General features: G+C 38.9%; 1 protein-coding gene across 1 annotated transcript in view; it reads right to left on the reverse strand.

Moving 5' to 3' along the window:
* Positions 1-15,223, reverse strand: part of Caap1 (caspase activity and apoptosis inhibitor 1) — a 56,591-nt gene extending 41,368 nt beyond the window's left edge. Inside the window, exons 1-4 of the mRNA XM_005352737.2 lie at positions 14,895-15,223; positions 10,706-10,906; positions 9,871-9,955; positions 8,401-8,476 (exon numbers count right to left, since the gene is read on the reverse strand). Coding sequence (XP_005352794.1) covers positions 8,401-8,476; positions 9,871-9,955; positions 10,706-10,906; positions 14,895-15,176 — 644 coding nt within the window. The 5' untranslated portion in view covers positions 15,177-15,223. The remainder of the gene's footprint in view (positions 1-8,400; positions 8,477-9,870; positions 9,956-10,705; positions 10,907-14,894) is intronic.
* Between the last annotated feature and the right edge of the window lie 406 nt (positions 15,224-15,629).

Consider the following 15,629-nt stretch of genomic DNA (forward strand, 5'->3'; position numbering starts at 1 on the left):
AAAAGAAATGTATCTTTATTATTTTAAATTATGTGTCTGTGTCTGTGTGTCTATCTGCAGCTGTGTGCTTGTGAGTGCCATGGCACTGGAGACCAGCATATCAACAACAGTGGAACTAGGGTTATAGGTGGCTGTGACCTGGATGTGTACCAGAGAACACTGGTTGTCTGGAAGAGCAATGTACCCTCTTAAGTGTGAAGCATTTCTTTAGGCATGTATTATTGTATTTATCATTTCATTAACACAGAGAGATTTAAAATACTTGAAGAGTGGAGAAGTGGTTAGCCTAATACAGTTATCTCTTTAAAAACATCCTGATTTAGAATACAGGATGAATGCATAACTGGATGAACAATGCTCTCTCAAGGGAAACCTTCCCTGAATGATATGGACTCCAAAAAACAAATGCTTTGTGGCTAAATTAGAATATATAATCATTATATATATTATATATATTTTATATGTATGCATGTGTGTAGGTGCATATATATGTCTATACATATATATATGTAATACAAATTTAATTTGTGTGAGTGTGTGTGTGCACTAGGGCAGACTCTTTAGCATGTTTATACTTCAGAACACTGAATCTAGTAAGATCTTTTGTTCCATGATGCTACCACATAGAATGTTTTTCTATTCTATTGAAAGGAAAGATAAACAACACTGTCTTGTATAGAAATTCTGCTGTTTTCCTTGATAAGTTCTATAAAAGTCTTACTGTGTTTTTTCCTCTTCCTCAATACTCTGAGAAAGAATCCTTGTTCTCTTTCTTTAGCTGGGAAAAAAAGCAGAAGACATTAAAGGGCTAGTAAAGCGGCTCTGTAAGCAAAGGCACCTGCAGGACATCCTGGCGACCTGAGTTCAATCCCCAGACACCTCAGTGGAAGGAAGAGTAGACTCCTGCAAATCATACACACACACGCAAACCACACACACACACAAACATACACTCTAATAATATACCCTTCCTTGAGTAGCCCATACCCACACTTGAGTGTGTCCCTTCTTTTGACTTTTTTTTTTTCGAATCTTCATGGTTAGGCCTGTGTTAAATATGTTTAATAAATTCTCCAACTCTGATTACTTTTAAAAATAAAAGTGATTAAGCAGCTTGCCAAAGACTGAAGAAGAAGCCTCTGGTGCAGGTTCAAGTCTATGAGTCCAAGTAAGCATGATCTCCTAGGAGCACTTTCCCTCAATCAAGCAAGAGGGTGTTGCTCACAGGAGGAGCCCAGAGAGGAGAAGGGAAGACTGTAAATCATGGAACTTCCTCTGCAAACCATCTTCAGCTTGTCATTAAAATTCTGATTTTTGCTCCTTGAAGACAACAGCAATAGACAGGGCAAAAATCATTCTCTCTGCAGTATCACACAGAATTTTAAGCATTAATCACTTGTCCTGATTTCTACTGGGAATTAAATCATGTTAGCTGTGTCACAGCCCCTGGTACAATCTTCTCTGCAAACTCCACAGACTCAGACTTCTGTGATTTGGGCAGTCTACGTGCAGCATTTAAGGAGATCCTCCACCTGTTCTCTTTCATCATAGAGATTGTTTGAAATCCATTTCTTCATCCAGTTAATCCTTCCTTTATAGTCTGTGATATGTTTCCTTCGTAGAAATGTAACCAGCTTGAGCAGATCACAATAGCATCTCCCCTCATTAGGAATCAGTTACTTGGTACAAGTCAACACAGAATCCACACGAATTCAGTGGAAAGGAGAATAAAAGTGAGAAAACAGCCATTTGTCTGCTTACCTTCAATTCTGTTACATTTTCTCTTTTTTTCTTTAGTCTACATGTCTTAATTTGATTAGACAAAAAATAAAGACTATGTACTCTTTTTCATAGAGATACTGACACAATGTGACTGCAGTGTCATTTCACTGGTGCTTTCAATTTAAATTGTGTTTAATCTCCTAAATAATGGCACTTCAAAATGATGATATTAAAGATGATAAAATAGCAGCCAGATGGCTAATTCTTCATTTCACTCTTGCCTCTCCAAGTATACATGAGTCTTTGATGCCCCACAGTGGGTATGAAGGTGTATGGTTACTACTGTGTGGTAAATCTCCCCCACCAGACAGCTTCAACAATTTCTAATTCTCCACATTTTAAAATGATTTGCCTTCATTTAGGCAATGCGTTAAGCACTTTGCTGATCCCAGGCCCCAGTTAAGTCTCTCTGTTCCTACCCTCACCTCTATGTTTACGTCTTCAATAAGACCACTTACCCCCTCTCTTCAAATTGTAGTTTTCTGCTATGTAAACTTAAAATGATACATATGGCTATCCCACAGGATCTGTAAGAAGATTAACTAGAATCTTGCATTAAAATGCTTGCCAAACCAAAAAAAACAAAAAAAAAAACAAAAAAAACCAACAGGCTTAGCGGCACACACCTTTAATCCCAGAACTCAGGAAGCAGAGGCAGGCTGTGAGTTCTATATGGTGAGAATTCTGCAAGTTTGAGGCCAATCTGGTCTATATGAGTTCTAGGACAGCCAGGGATACATAGTGAGATCCTATCTCAAAAAATAAAAGAGGGAAAGAATACAAAAAAGTCCACAAAAAACAAACAAGAAAAGCAAAAAATACCATCAATCATATATGCAATCTTAAAAGATTCCAATATGGGGCTGGAAAGATGGCTCAGCACTTGCTGCTCTTCAAGAGGACTTGGGTTCTGTTCCAAGAACCTCAGAACCCATTGTCTAGAACTGGCAATTTTGGGAATTCTGACACCATCTTCTGGCTGCTTCAGGTCTTGCATGCACATGGGGCAGGCATACATGTAGGCAAAATAGTCATTAAAAAAAAAACAACAACAAATCTTTTAAAACTTAACTACATTTAAGCAGAATAAAACAGTGTTTACCAGGGTAAGGAGAAAATGGGGTAAAGGTCAAAGTGCACAAAGCTGTAGCTACACAGAATGACTAAGTCTAGAGAGCTAATGCATGATGTGAGGACTATAGCTAAAACAATATACACAGGAAGTTTACTGAGCTAGATTTTAGATGTTGTTACAAGACACAAAAACCAATCATGCAAGGTGATAGACAGGCTTATTTGCTTGCCTAGTATTCATCTCATAATGGACCAAAACACTGTGTACTACACCTTACATACACGTAAAATGATGCTGAACATTTCCAAAAACATTACATTTTCTATATATACTTATATGGTCATATAATTTCTCTTTCAATTAGTAATATAAATTAAGCTAACAGATTTTCTAATTAGATTGTTTAGTAAAATTCTACATGATGAGCAGTGCAATTACTCACTCGATACACTGCTGGATTCTACATGGTAGTATTTCTATTTTCTTACACCTGCAAACCTACACTCACAAGTTAAAATGGCCTAAAATTTAAAGTATGCTTTCCTGGCACTACTTATAAGATTTTGGATATTAAGAATATGCAGAAATCATAAGGTAAACTGAAAATCTTTTTATCTTTTTCTAGATACTATATGTACAGATCTATCTGTCTATGTAGAGTAAGAGGTGGCAGTTATTAAACATTTGCTGTAAATACACTAAACATGTTGACTTGTCTAAGAAATAGTTCAGGTGTGAATGCATCCATCTTGTTTTGGTGCTTCTTCCACAAAATTTCTTCACTTTCCAATTTCTCCTACATCCATCTCCATGTTTTTAATTCTGTGGGGATCTACTTGCATTGCACGGTAGTATATACAATGCCACATGTGAATTTTAATTTGTTTTAAGCTCACATATACCTATGGGGCATACCCTTACTTTCTAATCTTAACTGTTCTTCGCTTACTTCCTTCAGATCCTCTGTATAGGAAATCACTGTCCCCTTTACAAAGACAGAGTTCATGAAAGGCTAAAGTTCTGGGTGCTTTCTATCTCTTTAGTTTTGACCTTTTGCCTTTGCTGTCTTATTTTCTCAATGTTCTTTTAGTTTGTTACTTTTCTTAGCAATGTGAAGAACGTTCTTAGACTAATCATAAGCTTTTTTCTCTCATGTCCAAATGTTCCCTTTACAGTTGGCGGTGTGGTGCTAGGAACAGAAGTCATTCTCAGCTTGCCTCTTGCTAGATTTGGTAAAGATGAGGTACAACAGGAAGACTCAGAGTCAAGGGTAAAGCTGACTCTTCCTCTGCTATTTAGTCTGGCAGCAGTAAGAGCTGCTTGGCTCAACTTCTGTGGGCACCCTCAGGCATACTGGGTACCCTCAGCCTAACCATGCCCTGGAAGAAAACAGCACCCACCAGTCAGAAGTTCCCCTACTGAATTCTAACCCCCAATTTACTCTCTAGTGTCTTCAGTGTATTGACTTGCTTCTTAATATCAGAACACAGATGAGATCAGCACCCATGCTAAAAACCTCACTGTCATTTTAGGACCTCTTTTTATCTCTAAATAGGTTACAGTTTGAACCACTGTTGAGTAAGGCCTCAACAAACAAATTTAGCCCACAAGGTCTTCTCTCATTATTCCTCCCTCTAGGGTCTTAAGGCAAACTTTTAACTCCAAACAAGTAGTTTTTTGTTTTTCCCAGTAGATCCATGATAGGTCTCCTAAAACTGTGAGTTAATATATTTTTACATTTTTCTGTAGCATTCTGCATTTATCTGCCCATCCTGCCTGTTTAGGACAATGATTCAGTTCCCAGTCATAACCAATCTTTTTACCACTCATCCTACTGAGTTAAGACACAGAATAACGTTACTTCCCAAAGTTACATTTGTACTCTAACTGTATTTCCTCGAGCAGTCCTATTATCTTGTTAAAGCTTTATTTCCTGGATTCTATTAACTCAGTGCTGAATAGAAGTTACTGAGTTCCCTTCAGTCTTTTGCTCTGCACGCAGCCTGGTCACACAATGAGCATTCACTAAAGTGAAAAACAGAAGGTCATAGGACTTGGGAAGTTTAAGCACCAAATATGCCAAGCTGACTCTTCTGCTGAAACCCGGAAAAAGGTTTACATGAATCTACCCACTAGTTCACTTCCCCTCAGATGAATAGAGCTCAATTGACCCTCAAAGTACAAAGAAAAATCCAAAAGGATACTATCAGGAAAGGCCTCTTAAGCTGCCTTTGCAAGCTTTGAGAAAAGGAAAACCTGTCTTTATTCTGTGCCTCCAATTTTGCTCAATAGCAGCAAATGAAATGCCCTGGCTTCATTCTGTCTGAAAACCTTAGTTTCCTGTCTTAGGTCTACAGGTTTGCTGATGCAGGTTATTCTGCTCCAAGAAGCGGGAGGAAAGAAGTCAGCAGCAGGAGCTAAAGCTGGTTCTCTCCAAATCTCTCCCTTTCCCAGCACCTTCACTTTACACTCCAAGATGTCTTCTCACTCGCAACTAAGAGGTTAAAAGACAATTTTGGGGAGTGAGTAGTCTCTTCCCAACATATGAGTCCCCAATATTGGACTCAGGCTATCAGACTTGATAGCAATTGCCGTGTCCAGTGATTCATCTCACTGGCCCTACATCATTCTTAGTAATAAAATCTGGCATCTCAGCTACTTAAGAGGCTGAGACATAGGGGCTCTTGTGTCCTAGAGAGATAGATGACTGAGTGGTTCAAAGTGCATACTGTTCTTCCACAGGACTTGGATTTGGATCCAGCAACCACATCAGGCAACCTGTAACTCTAGTTCTAGGGCACTTGACACCCTCTCCTGACCTCCACAAATACCCATACACATGTCACACACACAGCAGACAGGTACATACACAAGCACAAATGCACACACAAATAAAAATAAATGTAGAAAAAAAAAGTCATTCAAGAAACAAATAATAAAAATAAAAGCTAGTATTAACCAGTAATTTCAAAGAACTCAATCATCTGGCATGTACCAGCACCACTACTAACAGCAATGACAATGTGTGAAGTACAGGTGACATGTCCCTTATCTACTGCTGAATCAGTAGAATTCCAGGCTCACTGGGTCTATATTTAGTGACAGCTGTATACCAATTTGCCTGATGAAGATCCCTAAACTAAATAAAAATCTCAAACCAGAAATTAAACCATTTTCGAGTGCCAACATACAAATCACAAAGTTCTAGAGCCTGGATTTAAGAGCTCTGGGTTAGAGATGTTCAGCCTCTGTTTGCAATTGCTTTGTCTGCCTAACAGAACATGACAAAAAGTTCACGTGACCTGTCTGATCATACAGTGGGTTCTTGAGGACACTGCCTTTGTATCTATGTAAAACTTTTTTCATCATCATAATCCAAAAGTTAGATACTGAATTTTGTTGTTGTGGTTCTAGGGGCTAAACCCCAGGGTCTAGTTCCTATTAAGCAAGAACTTGACCACTGAGCTAAAATCCATAGCTAGTCCTTGTTCTAACTTTCTTGGTTGTTTTGTTTTGTTTTTTTAATGTATATGGGTGTTTTCTTTGCCTGTGTCTCTGGCCACCATATTCAAGACTAGTACTATGAAGGCTAGAGGAAGATGTTGAATCCCCTGAAGCTGGGATTCAAACCCAAGTGGTACCATGGTGTGAATGTAATTGGCCCCCATAATCTCACAGGGAGTGGCACTATTAGGAGGTGTGGCTTTGCTGGAGTGGGTATGACCTTGTTGGGGGAAGTGTGTCATTGTGGTAGCAGGCTTTGAGGTTTCCTATGCTCAGGATACCTCCTACTGTTCCAGTCAACTTCCTATTGCATGAAAGATACAGGACTCTCAGCTACTACCCAGCACCACATTTGCCTGAATACTGCCGTACTTTCACGATAATGGGCTAAACCTCTGAAACTGTAATGGAGCCACCAATTACATGATTTCCTTCATAAGAGCTGCCGTGGTCATGCTTTCTATTCACAGCAATAAAATCTCTAATTAAGATACCAAGTCTTCTAGAAGACTTTTCATCCCCCTTGTTGTAATTTTAAAAGAACCGAATTTCTATTCTAATTGAGCAACCACTAAATGGCTTCCACACTATAAAGAAAAAAAAATGTAGCAATATTGTTCAGGTGTGAGACAGTAAAGCATTAAGCCTTAACAATACATAAAAATGGAGGGAAGTGAATAACGGGAAAATAAAAGCAATCAAGCAAAAACTCAATTCAAGTTTCTAAACGTAACACCAAGAAAAAAATAATTAATTTAAGAAATTGAGGGCTAGGGATATACCTTGGTGGGACAATGATCCCTAGCATGTGTGAGGTTAGGGTTCAATTCCTGGAATTAAAATTATAAGAAAAAGTGGGAAAGAACAGAAGGAGAGAGAGGAGGAAGGAAAGAAGGGGAAGTGGAGAAGAAACTTAAAGGTACTAAGAACTAAATAAATAAATTTATATTTTTATATATATATATATAAATAAATAAACTGAATAATGTACACTTCTGTATTATATAAGGGTTAACACTGAGTGTTTGTAAACAAAAGCTACTAAAATGACTTATTTAAAATGCAAACATTTGCCAGGTGATAGAGGCGCACGCCTTTAATCTCAGTACTCAGGAGGCAGAGGCAGGCAGATCTCTGTGAGTTCGAGGCCACCCTGGTCTACAAAGTGAGTTCCAGGACAGCCAGAGCTACACAGAGAAACCCAGTCTTGAAAAAGAAAAACAAAACGAAAATTTCTTTTTCTTAGATTTATTTTATTTATGAGTGCTTTACCCACATGTAAGTGGACCACATAATGCCTGGTGCCCAAGGAGGTAAGGAGTGGGCATCAGGTTCCATGGAGTTGAAACTAAGGATGGCTATGAGCAAAAATGGGAGTGCTGGGAATTGAACTGGGGTCCTCTAGAGGAGCAACGAGTGCTTTTAACTGCTGAGCCAATTCCCCAGCCCCTCTCTATACTTTTACTGTGAAACTGTCCCTCTGAGTTATACTTACTCAATAATATTCTATTAAACATGAAAAACTCTAGACTTCAGCTTGAACACGTAGTACTTATTCATGCACTTACACTCTGCCTGCTGACAGTGGTTCTCAAAATCTCAAGTACTTTTTATCATCACAATATTCCAATTATATATATTTACAGTAGTACACATATAAATAAATGCACATGTAAAAATAAATAGATCAAAAACATTTATCACATATATATGTATATAAAGGTTCTCATACTCACACATACACACGCACACACTTAGGAAAACAATCATAATCGTCAAAGAGAGGCTGGAGAGATGGCTCGGCAGCTAAGAGCACTTCCTATTCTTCCAGAGGATCCAAGTTGGGCTCCCAGCATCCACTTCCGGCAGCTCACAACCAATTACCTCCTGCTCCAGGAGATCTGATGTCCTCTAGCCTCCCCCACCAACATGTGACAATACACTCATACAAGCGCACACACATTTTTTTTTTTTAGTCAGGGATCTTCAAAAAATAACAATTTAGAAATGAAAATGAAAGTGTTTGTGTTTTAACTTACTGACTGATTAAATCAGATGCCACCTTACAGCCACCATCTGCCTCCTCTTCCATATCAGAGTCCAAACCATTGTCACCTTATAAAAAAAAAATGAGCTACTGAAAACACGTTTATAAAATGGTTTTATCATTCTATAAAAAGTGCTATCTTTAAGATATACAAATTTAAAAAGTTATAAAATATTTTTCTATTACTTGTCTTTTTTTTAAGATTGATTTTTACCTGTTTTATATATGTCTGTGTGTATCTGTGTGTGACTAGGTACATGTGTGCAAGTGCCCACACAGGACAGAGTGGCATGACAGATGGTTATAAATTACACTGTGGGTGCTGGAAACCACACTCAGATACTACAGAAGTACGCTTAACCCTAAACCATTTTTCCAGTCTCCAGTGTTATATTTAAAATTGATTTTTTCATTTGTCTTCCCTTTATCACAAACATACAAAAACATGTATGTACAGAATTAGAAACTACATACATATATATGTACATATTTCCAGAATCACACATTCATTTTTGGTGGTGGTGTGTGTGTGTGTGTGTACATATGTATGCAAAAGTCAGATGATATAAGATCCCCTGGGGATGGAGTCACAGGGGAGTTACAGGCAGTTGTAAGCCACCTGGTATTGTTACTCTGATCCAAACTCCAATCTTAACTACTGATCAATCTTTCCACCCTATTACTTCACATTAAAAAAATAAGTAAAAAAAAAAAAAATCAGTCTCTGTAAATGGAAAATATCTTCTTTTTGTTTCTTCTGTGATACAAATAAGAAAATCCTCTCAAAGGTCTAAATCAAACCAAAAACAGAAAAAAATAAATTAAAACTTCAAAATTCTAAAAATTATCAAAGAATGATCGTAGTTTGGGAGACAAAAATACTGAAAAAATTACAAATAACCCTAATATTGCATCTGGGTCGTACTGAACCAGGAGAAATATGCAATAGTTCATTTCATTATAGCTTATTAAGACCACAAAACAAAAAATATCTTAATTATTCTAAAGAAAATGCAACTTCTTGGTGATTTTTTACAGCACTTCTCATTTTTTAAAATTTCATTTTTATCCCAGCACTCGGGAGGCAGAGGCAGGTGGATCTCTGTGAGTTCGAGACCAGCCTGGTCTACAGAGCTAGTTCCAGGACAGGCTCCAAAGCCACAGAGAAACCCTGTCTCGAAAAAAAAAAAAAAAAAGTAAAATTTCATTTTTATTATAGTGAACAAACATGGCCTTATCTACATACTGTTTGGGGAAAACTATATACCAAATTTGGGGGTTTTTAGAAATTATATTCTGATATGTAAGTTATATTTTTCAGTATAAACAGAAGTAAAGATATTCTTGTGTGATTCCTCAATAATAAAATTAAAGTCACATTCAAGCAAGAGAAAGAAAACTTCAATATTTATGCAGAGAACCAATTAATTAGTTTTCAGAATGTAGAAATATTCATTCTTACCCTCAAGAATCTTCAAGATTTTTTTTTCAGACAGGAGCTCTAATTGTTCCTGGCATAGTTTTTTAATTTCTTCTACTGAACAGTTCTAAAGAAAATGACATTTAAAAAAAAATTGCATTTATGTACTATAGCTCCAATATAAACTGGAAAACTGCAATTATAAGAAAAATTCCAATTAGCAAATCTTATAATCAAACAAATTAAAGCCTCAAGAATATTCACATAAATTTTTTTATGGGATAAAATCTGAAAAGTTGTCAGTTGACATGAATATTTCAGAGATTTGAAAGACTATATAAAGTCATGTTGATCAGAAGGATCTTCCAAATACCCTTAATTGCAGACTACTCTATCTTAGGTAATTCTTACAGCATTGCAAATCTTCAGGGAGTGACTAGATGAGATACTTGCCCTTACAATTTGCTTGGGCACAAAATCGGAATACCACATATTTCCCTAAAGTTTTCAGAAATGCATACATGAGAATACCTATAAACCTGATGAATCACAAGCTACTACAAACTATGTTGCAACTGTTACACAGCAGCATGCTATTCTTAAGCACTAGAAAAATACTATTATAACTCCAATTACTACCATTACTGAGAAAGAATACCATTATTTCCATGGGGTCAATAAATGTCTTGTCTAAACATTTTTCTTAAAAAAAAATGCTTGAACATAAAAGGCCATTTAAGGTTCTCCAAATTCTCTTCCTTGCAAGTAGCTTGTTTTAGATTAGAGCATCCAATCACACACTACACTCGATGAAAAGACTGCAACACAAGAAGGTTGTGTCTCCACGTGTGTGCAGCCCACTAGTGCAGCCAAGTACCTTCAGCACATCAGGAAGCATCTTCTGTAACTTCTTCTCTCCTATTATACAGAAGCACTGCTGGAGCATTTCTTTTTTGTCTGATATATAGAAACTAACTGGTTTTAATGAAACAGTCAGATCCAGTCCACCTTCTTCAACATCACTGTGCTCTGTCAAGAATAATTCTTTCTCCAGAGTAGGCAAAAGACACTTGGTTTCCTATAAGTAAAGAAATAAGGAATTATTAAATAACACTATTTAAAATACTCGAAAGTGTTATGCATGACACCATCTACTGTCATTGAACTATTCTTCATTAAACACTGAATTCCTTTTGTTTACACAATTATATATCTAAAGTCAGAAGATAAAATTTAGTTGTTCATCACTCCTTAATTTTACTCTCCACACTGCAGCTAACACAGAAGTTGTAATAACAGAAAAACATATTTCAGAAGACTCAAATGAAAATATACTCCATGGGGACTATTTTCTAAAATTTTAGACTTGAAGAATTAGAAGATTTCTTCAGGGACCTTTTATCCAAAAGCTATAAGGGCTTTGTCATTCTATCATATAAAGAAATAAAACAGCAGCAAATGTTACAAACCACAATTACCAAGTCTTATTCCAACCACAAGCTATCATTTTTAAACTGTTGTACGATTTCATCATATTCAAAAGGTTCAAACAGTTTCAATAATTTAAGACATTTCTGACATTTATACTTCCTGCCCTCCATAACTAGTCAGTATTTCCAAATCTACTTCCAAAAGTCTTCCATAGTCTTTCCTAGATTCTAACAGCCATGGAGCTGGCTTCCCCACATTCAGTATGAGACTTCAGTTACATGAAGAATTTTATAGAATGAGTCCTTATTCATCCTACTTTAAAACCATTAAGTGATTCCATGCTGCTCTTGTGATACTATGTTCCACCTGGCCCTTTGTGCTCATATTTTTGTGTTCCCGGCGCAAGGACCTTCTGTAAATTACTCAAATACAAACCTCCTTCCCTTGGCTCATAGAGGCAGGACTTTTGTGTATCTTCTGTGTAAGATTGTCTTTCCTTCCTCCTTCCCCTACACTACACCGTATCACATTATTAACAAGTGAAGATGGAAGTCCAAATGGGGTGGGAAAGCACAAAAGATCTATAATAATTTTTATTTTTTCAATTTAAAATTTTGTTTGCTATGAGTATATTGATGTGTGAGCATTATACTCACACATGAAGGTCAAAGGACAACTTCTGAGAATAGATTTGCTCCTTCCACAGTCGTTTCAAGGAGGGAACTCAGATGTAAAGGTTTGTGCAGTACCACTGAGCAATCTCACTAGCTCTTAAAATTTCTTTTATAAAAATGTTTTTTTAGGGTAGGCAAGATGATGGCCATCTTTAATTGTAGCTCTAGAGAAGGCAAGGCAAATAGACCTCTGTGAGTTCAAGACCAGCCTGGCCTACACAATGAGTTCCAGGATAGTGAGGGATATACAGTGAGGCCCTGATTGAAAACAAACAAAACCAATTAAGCCTGTAAAGTCCTGCCAATGGTCAAGTTCTAATAGGCACATAAGGAAAATATTATAAACTACTATGGAATATATAAAAATTTCCCAGCTCAATCCACAACAAAAAATAAAACTGTAGGCTAGTCTAATTAGGATTTCTTACCCCAGCACTCCAGAGGCAAGTGGATCTTTGTGAGTTAGAGGCCAGCCTGATCTAAGTAGTATCTTGACAGCCAGTGCTACATAGAGAGATTCTGTCTCAAAAATAAAAATATCTACCCCAAAGTAAAAAAACTTCGTATTACACATAAATCCAACACACCAAACAGGGCTTATTCTAAAACAGTATATACACTTAGTATCAACTATCTTGCCAGTACTTAAACAGCAAAATTACACTAACTGATACAATCACATAAACAGCATGTCAGAAAACCACATGATAAAAACAGACCCACGAAACCAGCTGATATTTCCCTAACCTGACCAAAGTCACCTTTCGCAAGCTGTCACAAATATACTTACTGGTACATTCGAACTGTTCCCACTAGAGCTGGGTGTGTAGCTCGGGGCTAGAGCAGTTGTCTAGCAGACTCAAGGCCCTGGGTCTGGTACAGAAGGCAAGGAAGAAGAGAGGAAGGGGCAAGTCTAACTTTAAAAACAAAATGGGAAGAGAATGCCCATTGTCACTGCTATTATCCAGCACTGTATCAGGTTTTGATAATACAAAATGACTAGCAAAGAAAACAACGCTAAAAAAGAAAAAAAGTTCAGTGTGAACAGAAATATTACAGAAAGCCATTAAGAGCCCAACAGTGTGACCAGGTAGAAGAAAATCATATAGACAGTTGCACCCACAAGTCCCAATTTAAAATTGTAATGTTTTAAAATGTATGAGGCTGGAGAAATGGCTCAGCAGTTAAGAGAGCTTGCTGCTCTTCCAAAGGACGGAAGCTCGGTTCCCAGTTCCTACAATGGTCTTAAAATCACCTATATATAGCGCCAATAGATCTTATGCCCTCTTCTGTCCTCTCTGGGCACCTGCATGCATGTGGCACACACTCAAATGGGAGGCACACTTTTTTTTAAATCTTTAAAAAACTATGAGAAGAGTCAGTAAGGTGTAACCTTACTCAGCATGTAAGGGTGCTTGCTGCCATCCTGACAACCTGAGCTCTGTCCTTGGAATCCATGAATTCAACACCCGCAAATTGTCCTCCAACTCCACAGTTGCTGTGGCACACACATACACAAAATAAATAAACATGAAAGTTGTTTAAGTAGTATAAAAAAAATACAGAATTATTTTATAAATTTTAAGATCTTCCAAGACACAGAATTCAGAAGGCAAAAGAAATCAGCTCTGGCTACAAAGAAATCAAAGGCTCCTGAACACCTTAAACAAAGTTGTAGCATTTCCTGTACTTGCTACACAAAAGGTTAATATAAATACAAATGAGACTTCTCACAGAAATGCCGAATAAAAGAAAAAAACAGGTCTGTTTTTGAGTTTGAAGCCAGTCTGTTCTACAAAATCCAGATCAGTAGGGACTAGACAGTGAGACCTCGTGTCAAAAAAAAAAAAAAAAGTAATATTCACTTGGTCCATTAGTCTGACGACAGCTCTCTAAAAGAAAAGAGAGACGAAGGTGTGGGACGCACCTGTAATGCAGCGATCCAAGGACAAAGACAGGAGGAAGGGCACTAAGATTGAGTCCTGACAGCAAGTTCTAGGCTAGTCCAAGGCTACACAGTGAGGGTGGAGTGTTAGGAAGATAACATACACTAGTGAAGATCTGCAAAGAATTGTCAGTATATCATATGTTGCCAGGAAGCAAAGCAAAGGACTTCATTGCTTTTTTAAACGCCATACTTTTGACATTGCAATTTCACTTCTGTAAGAGCTCTATGCCTATGTAAGTCATGCACAAGATCCAGGAACAAAGTTCAGTTTGGTATTTTATGTAAAAATCGAGAAAACTAAAAACCTAGATATTAATCAATGAAGGTATGTGGATACTGGGGAGTCCCTAAAACACGAAGTATGGGAGGAACCGTATTCAACGTGGGCATATTACCCAGCTATGAAGGTACAGCATAGCAACAGAAGGTATGCATAGAAAGTGACAGTACGAAGGGCTTTCAGCTTCTGCCTTTACTTCTGTTTTCGATGACTTTTAAGAAAACCTTCGTGTTACAGTAAGTTACAAACTACTGTTTAAATGGTGGTCTCGCGACAGGTTGATGACGCATAAAAAACATCTTTTGGGACCAGGTGTTGAATTCAAATGTTAAGAAATATGAAATGCTTGCAGTTGTAACTGTGGGTAAAACTCCAGAATTTGGGTCTCAGTTGTTTGTGTTTTTCATGTGTGATGTGAAAATAATCAGAATCCGTTAAAACGGTAAGGTATGATCAGTGCTTACACCGGCATTTGTAACTAGTTCCCATCCCACGGCAAAACCACGAGTGAAAAGAGCCACGAAAGTTTAATAGGGAAGGTGTACTGGGCAGTAAATCAAGAAACTGGAAGTTCAAAACACCGGGAAGGGTCCCACCGGACGCAGAATCGAACCGGCGGCCCGGGGGAACCCGGCACTAACAATGAGCTCCTGTGCGCGCCCGCGCGGCTCCACAGCCCGGCTCTTCGGAAGAGGCCGCAGCTCCGGAGGACGGCGCGAGGCGAGGCACGCACCTGCTGCACGGAGCCCGAGACGCTGGAGGACGAGTCGGTGCTCCTCCGCTTTCGGCGCTCGCTCCGTTCCGCGCCGCCCGCCACACTCGCCCCGCCGCCGCCGCCGCCTCCTCCTCCGCCGCCGCCTCCGCCGCCACCCGCGCCCCCGCAGCAGCCACCGCTCCCGCAGCTGCCAGCGGTACCGCCCATCACGGGCACTAGGTCCGGGGCCGCGAGCGCAGCGGCCGCCTCCTGCCCGCTCCGCTTGCGCCGCTTCTCCCGGGAAGATTTCTTCCCCGTCATGGTCCCCGCGCCGCAAGCATCGGCGACAGCCGGCCGTCTCTGCAGCAACGGAACACCGCTTCCGTAGCGGCCGGCTGGGCTGGCGCAGGCTTGACGTCACTTCCGGTGCCGGCGCGTTGGGTGGTGTGTGGTTTCTGGAGGACGGAGGCGGACCCGGTAACCAGTGCTGAGGTGGGCTTGAGTTTTGGGGGTGACGTGTAAGCCAATCGGGCTGTTTGTTTTTCTTCAACCTCTGCGAAGATCCGAAAGTCGAGTTTTTCAAGCGCTCTTTGCCTTACGGGTAGCTCTTTTTAGTGTCTCTCAGCTTACAGATACCTTCCTGAGTAATTTTCCGTTGCCTCCAAGTTCCACGCGTGATACCAACAACGATGTAACAATAAAAAGAATTTCAGGGGGAAAAAAATTGTTTTCTCTCACTACGACCTCATTTGGGCGTTTTTTTAAAAGTGTACT

This window comes from Microtus ochrogaster, chromosome 10, assembly GCF_000317375.1.
Source record: "Microtus ochrogaster isolate Prairie Vole_2 chromosome 10, MicOch1.0, whole genome shotgun sequence".
Taxonomy (NCBI): Eukaryota; Metazoa; Chordata; class Mammalia; order Rodentia; family Cricetidae; genus Microtus; species Microtus ochrogaster.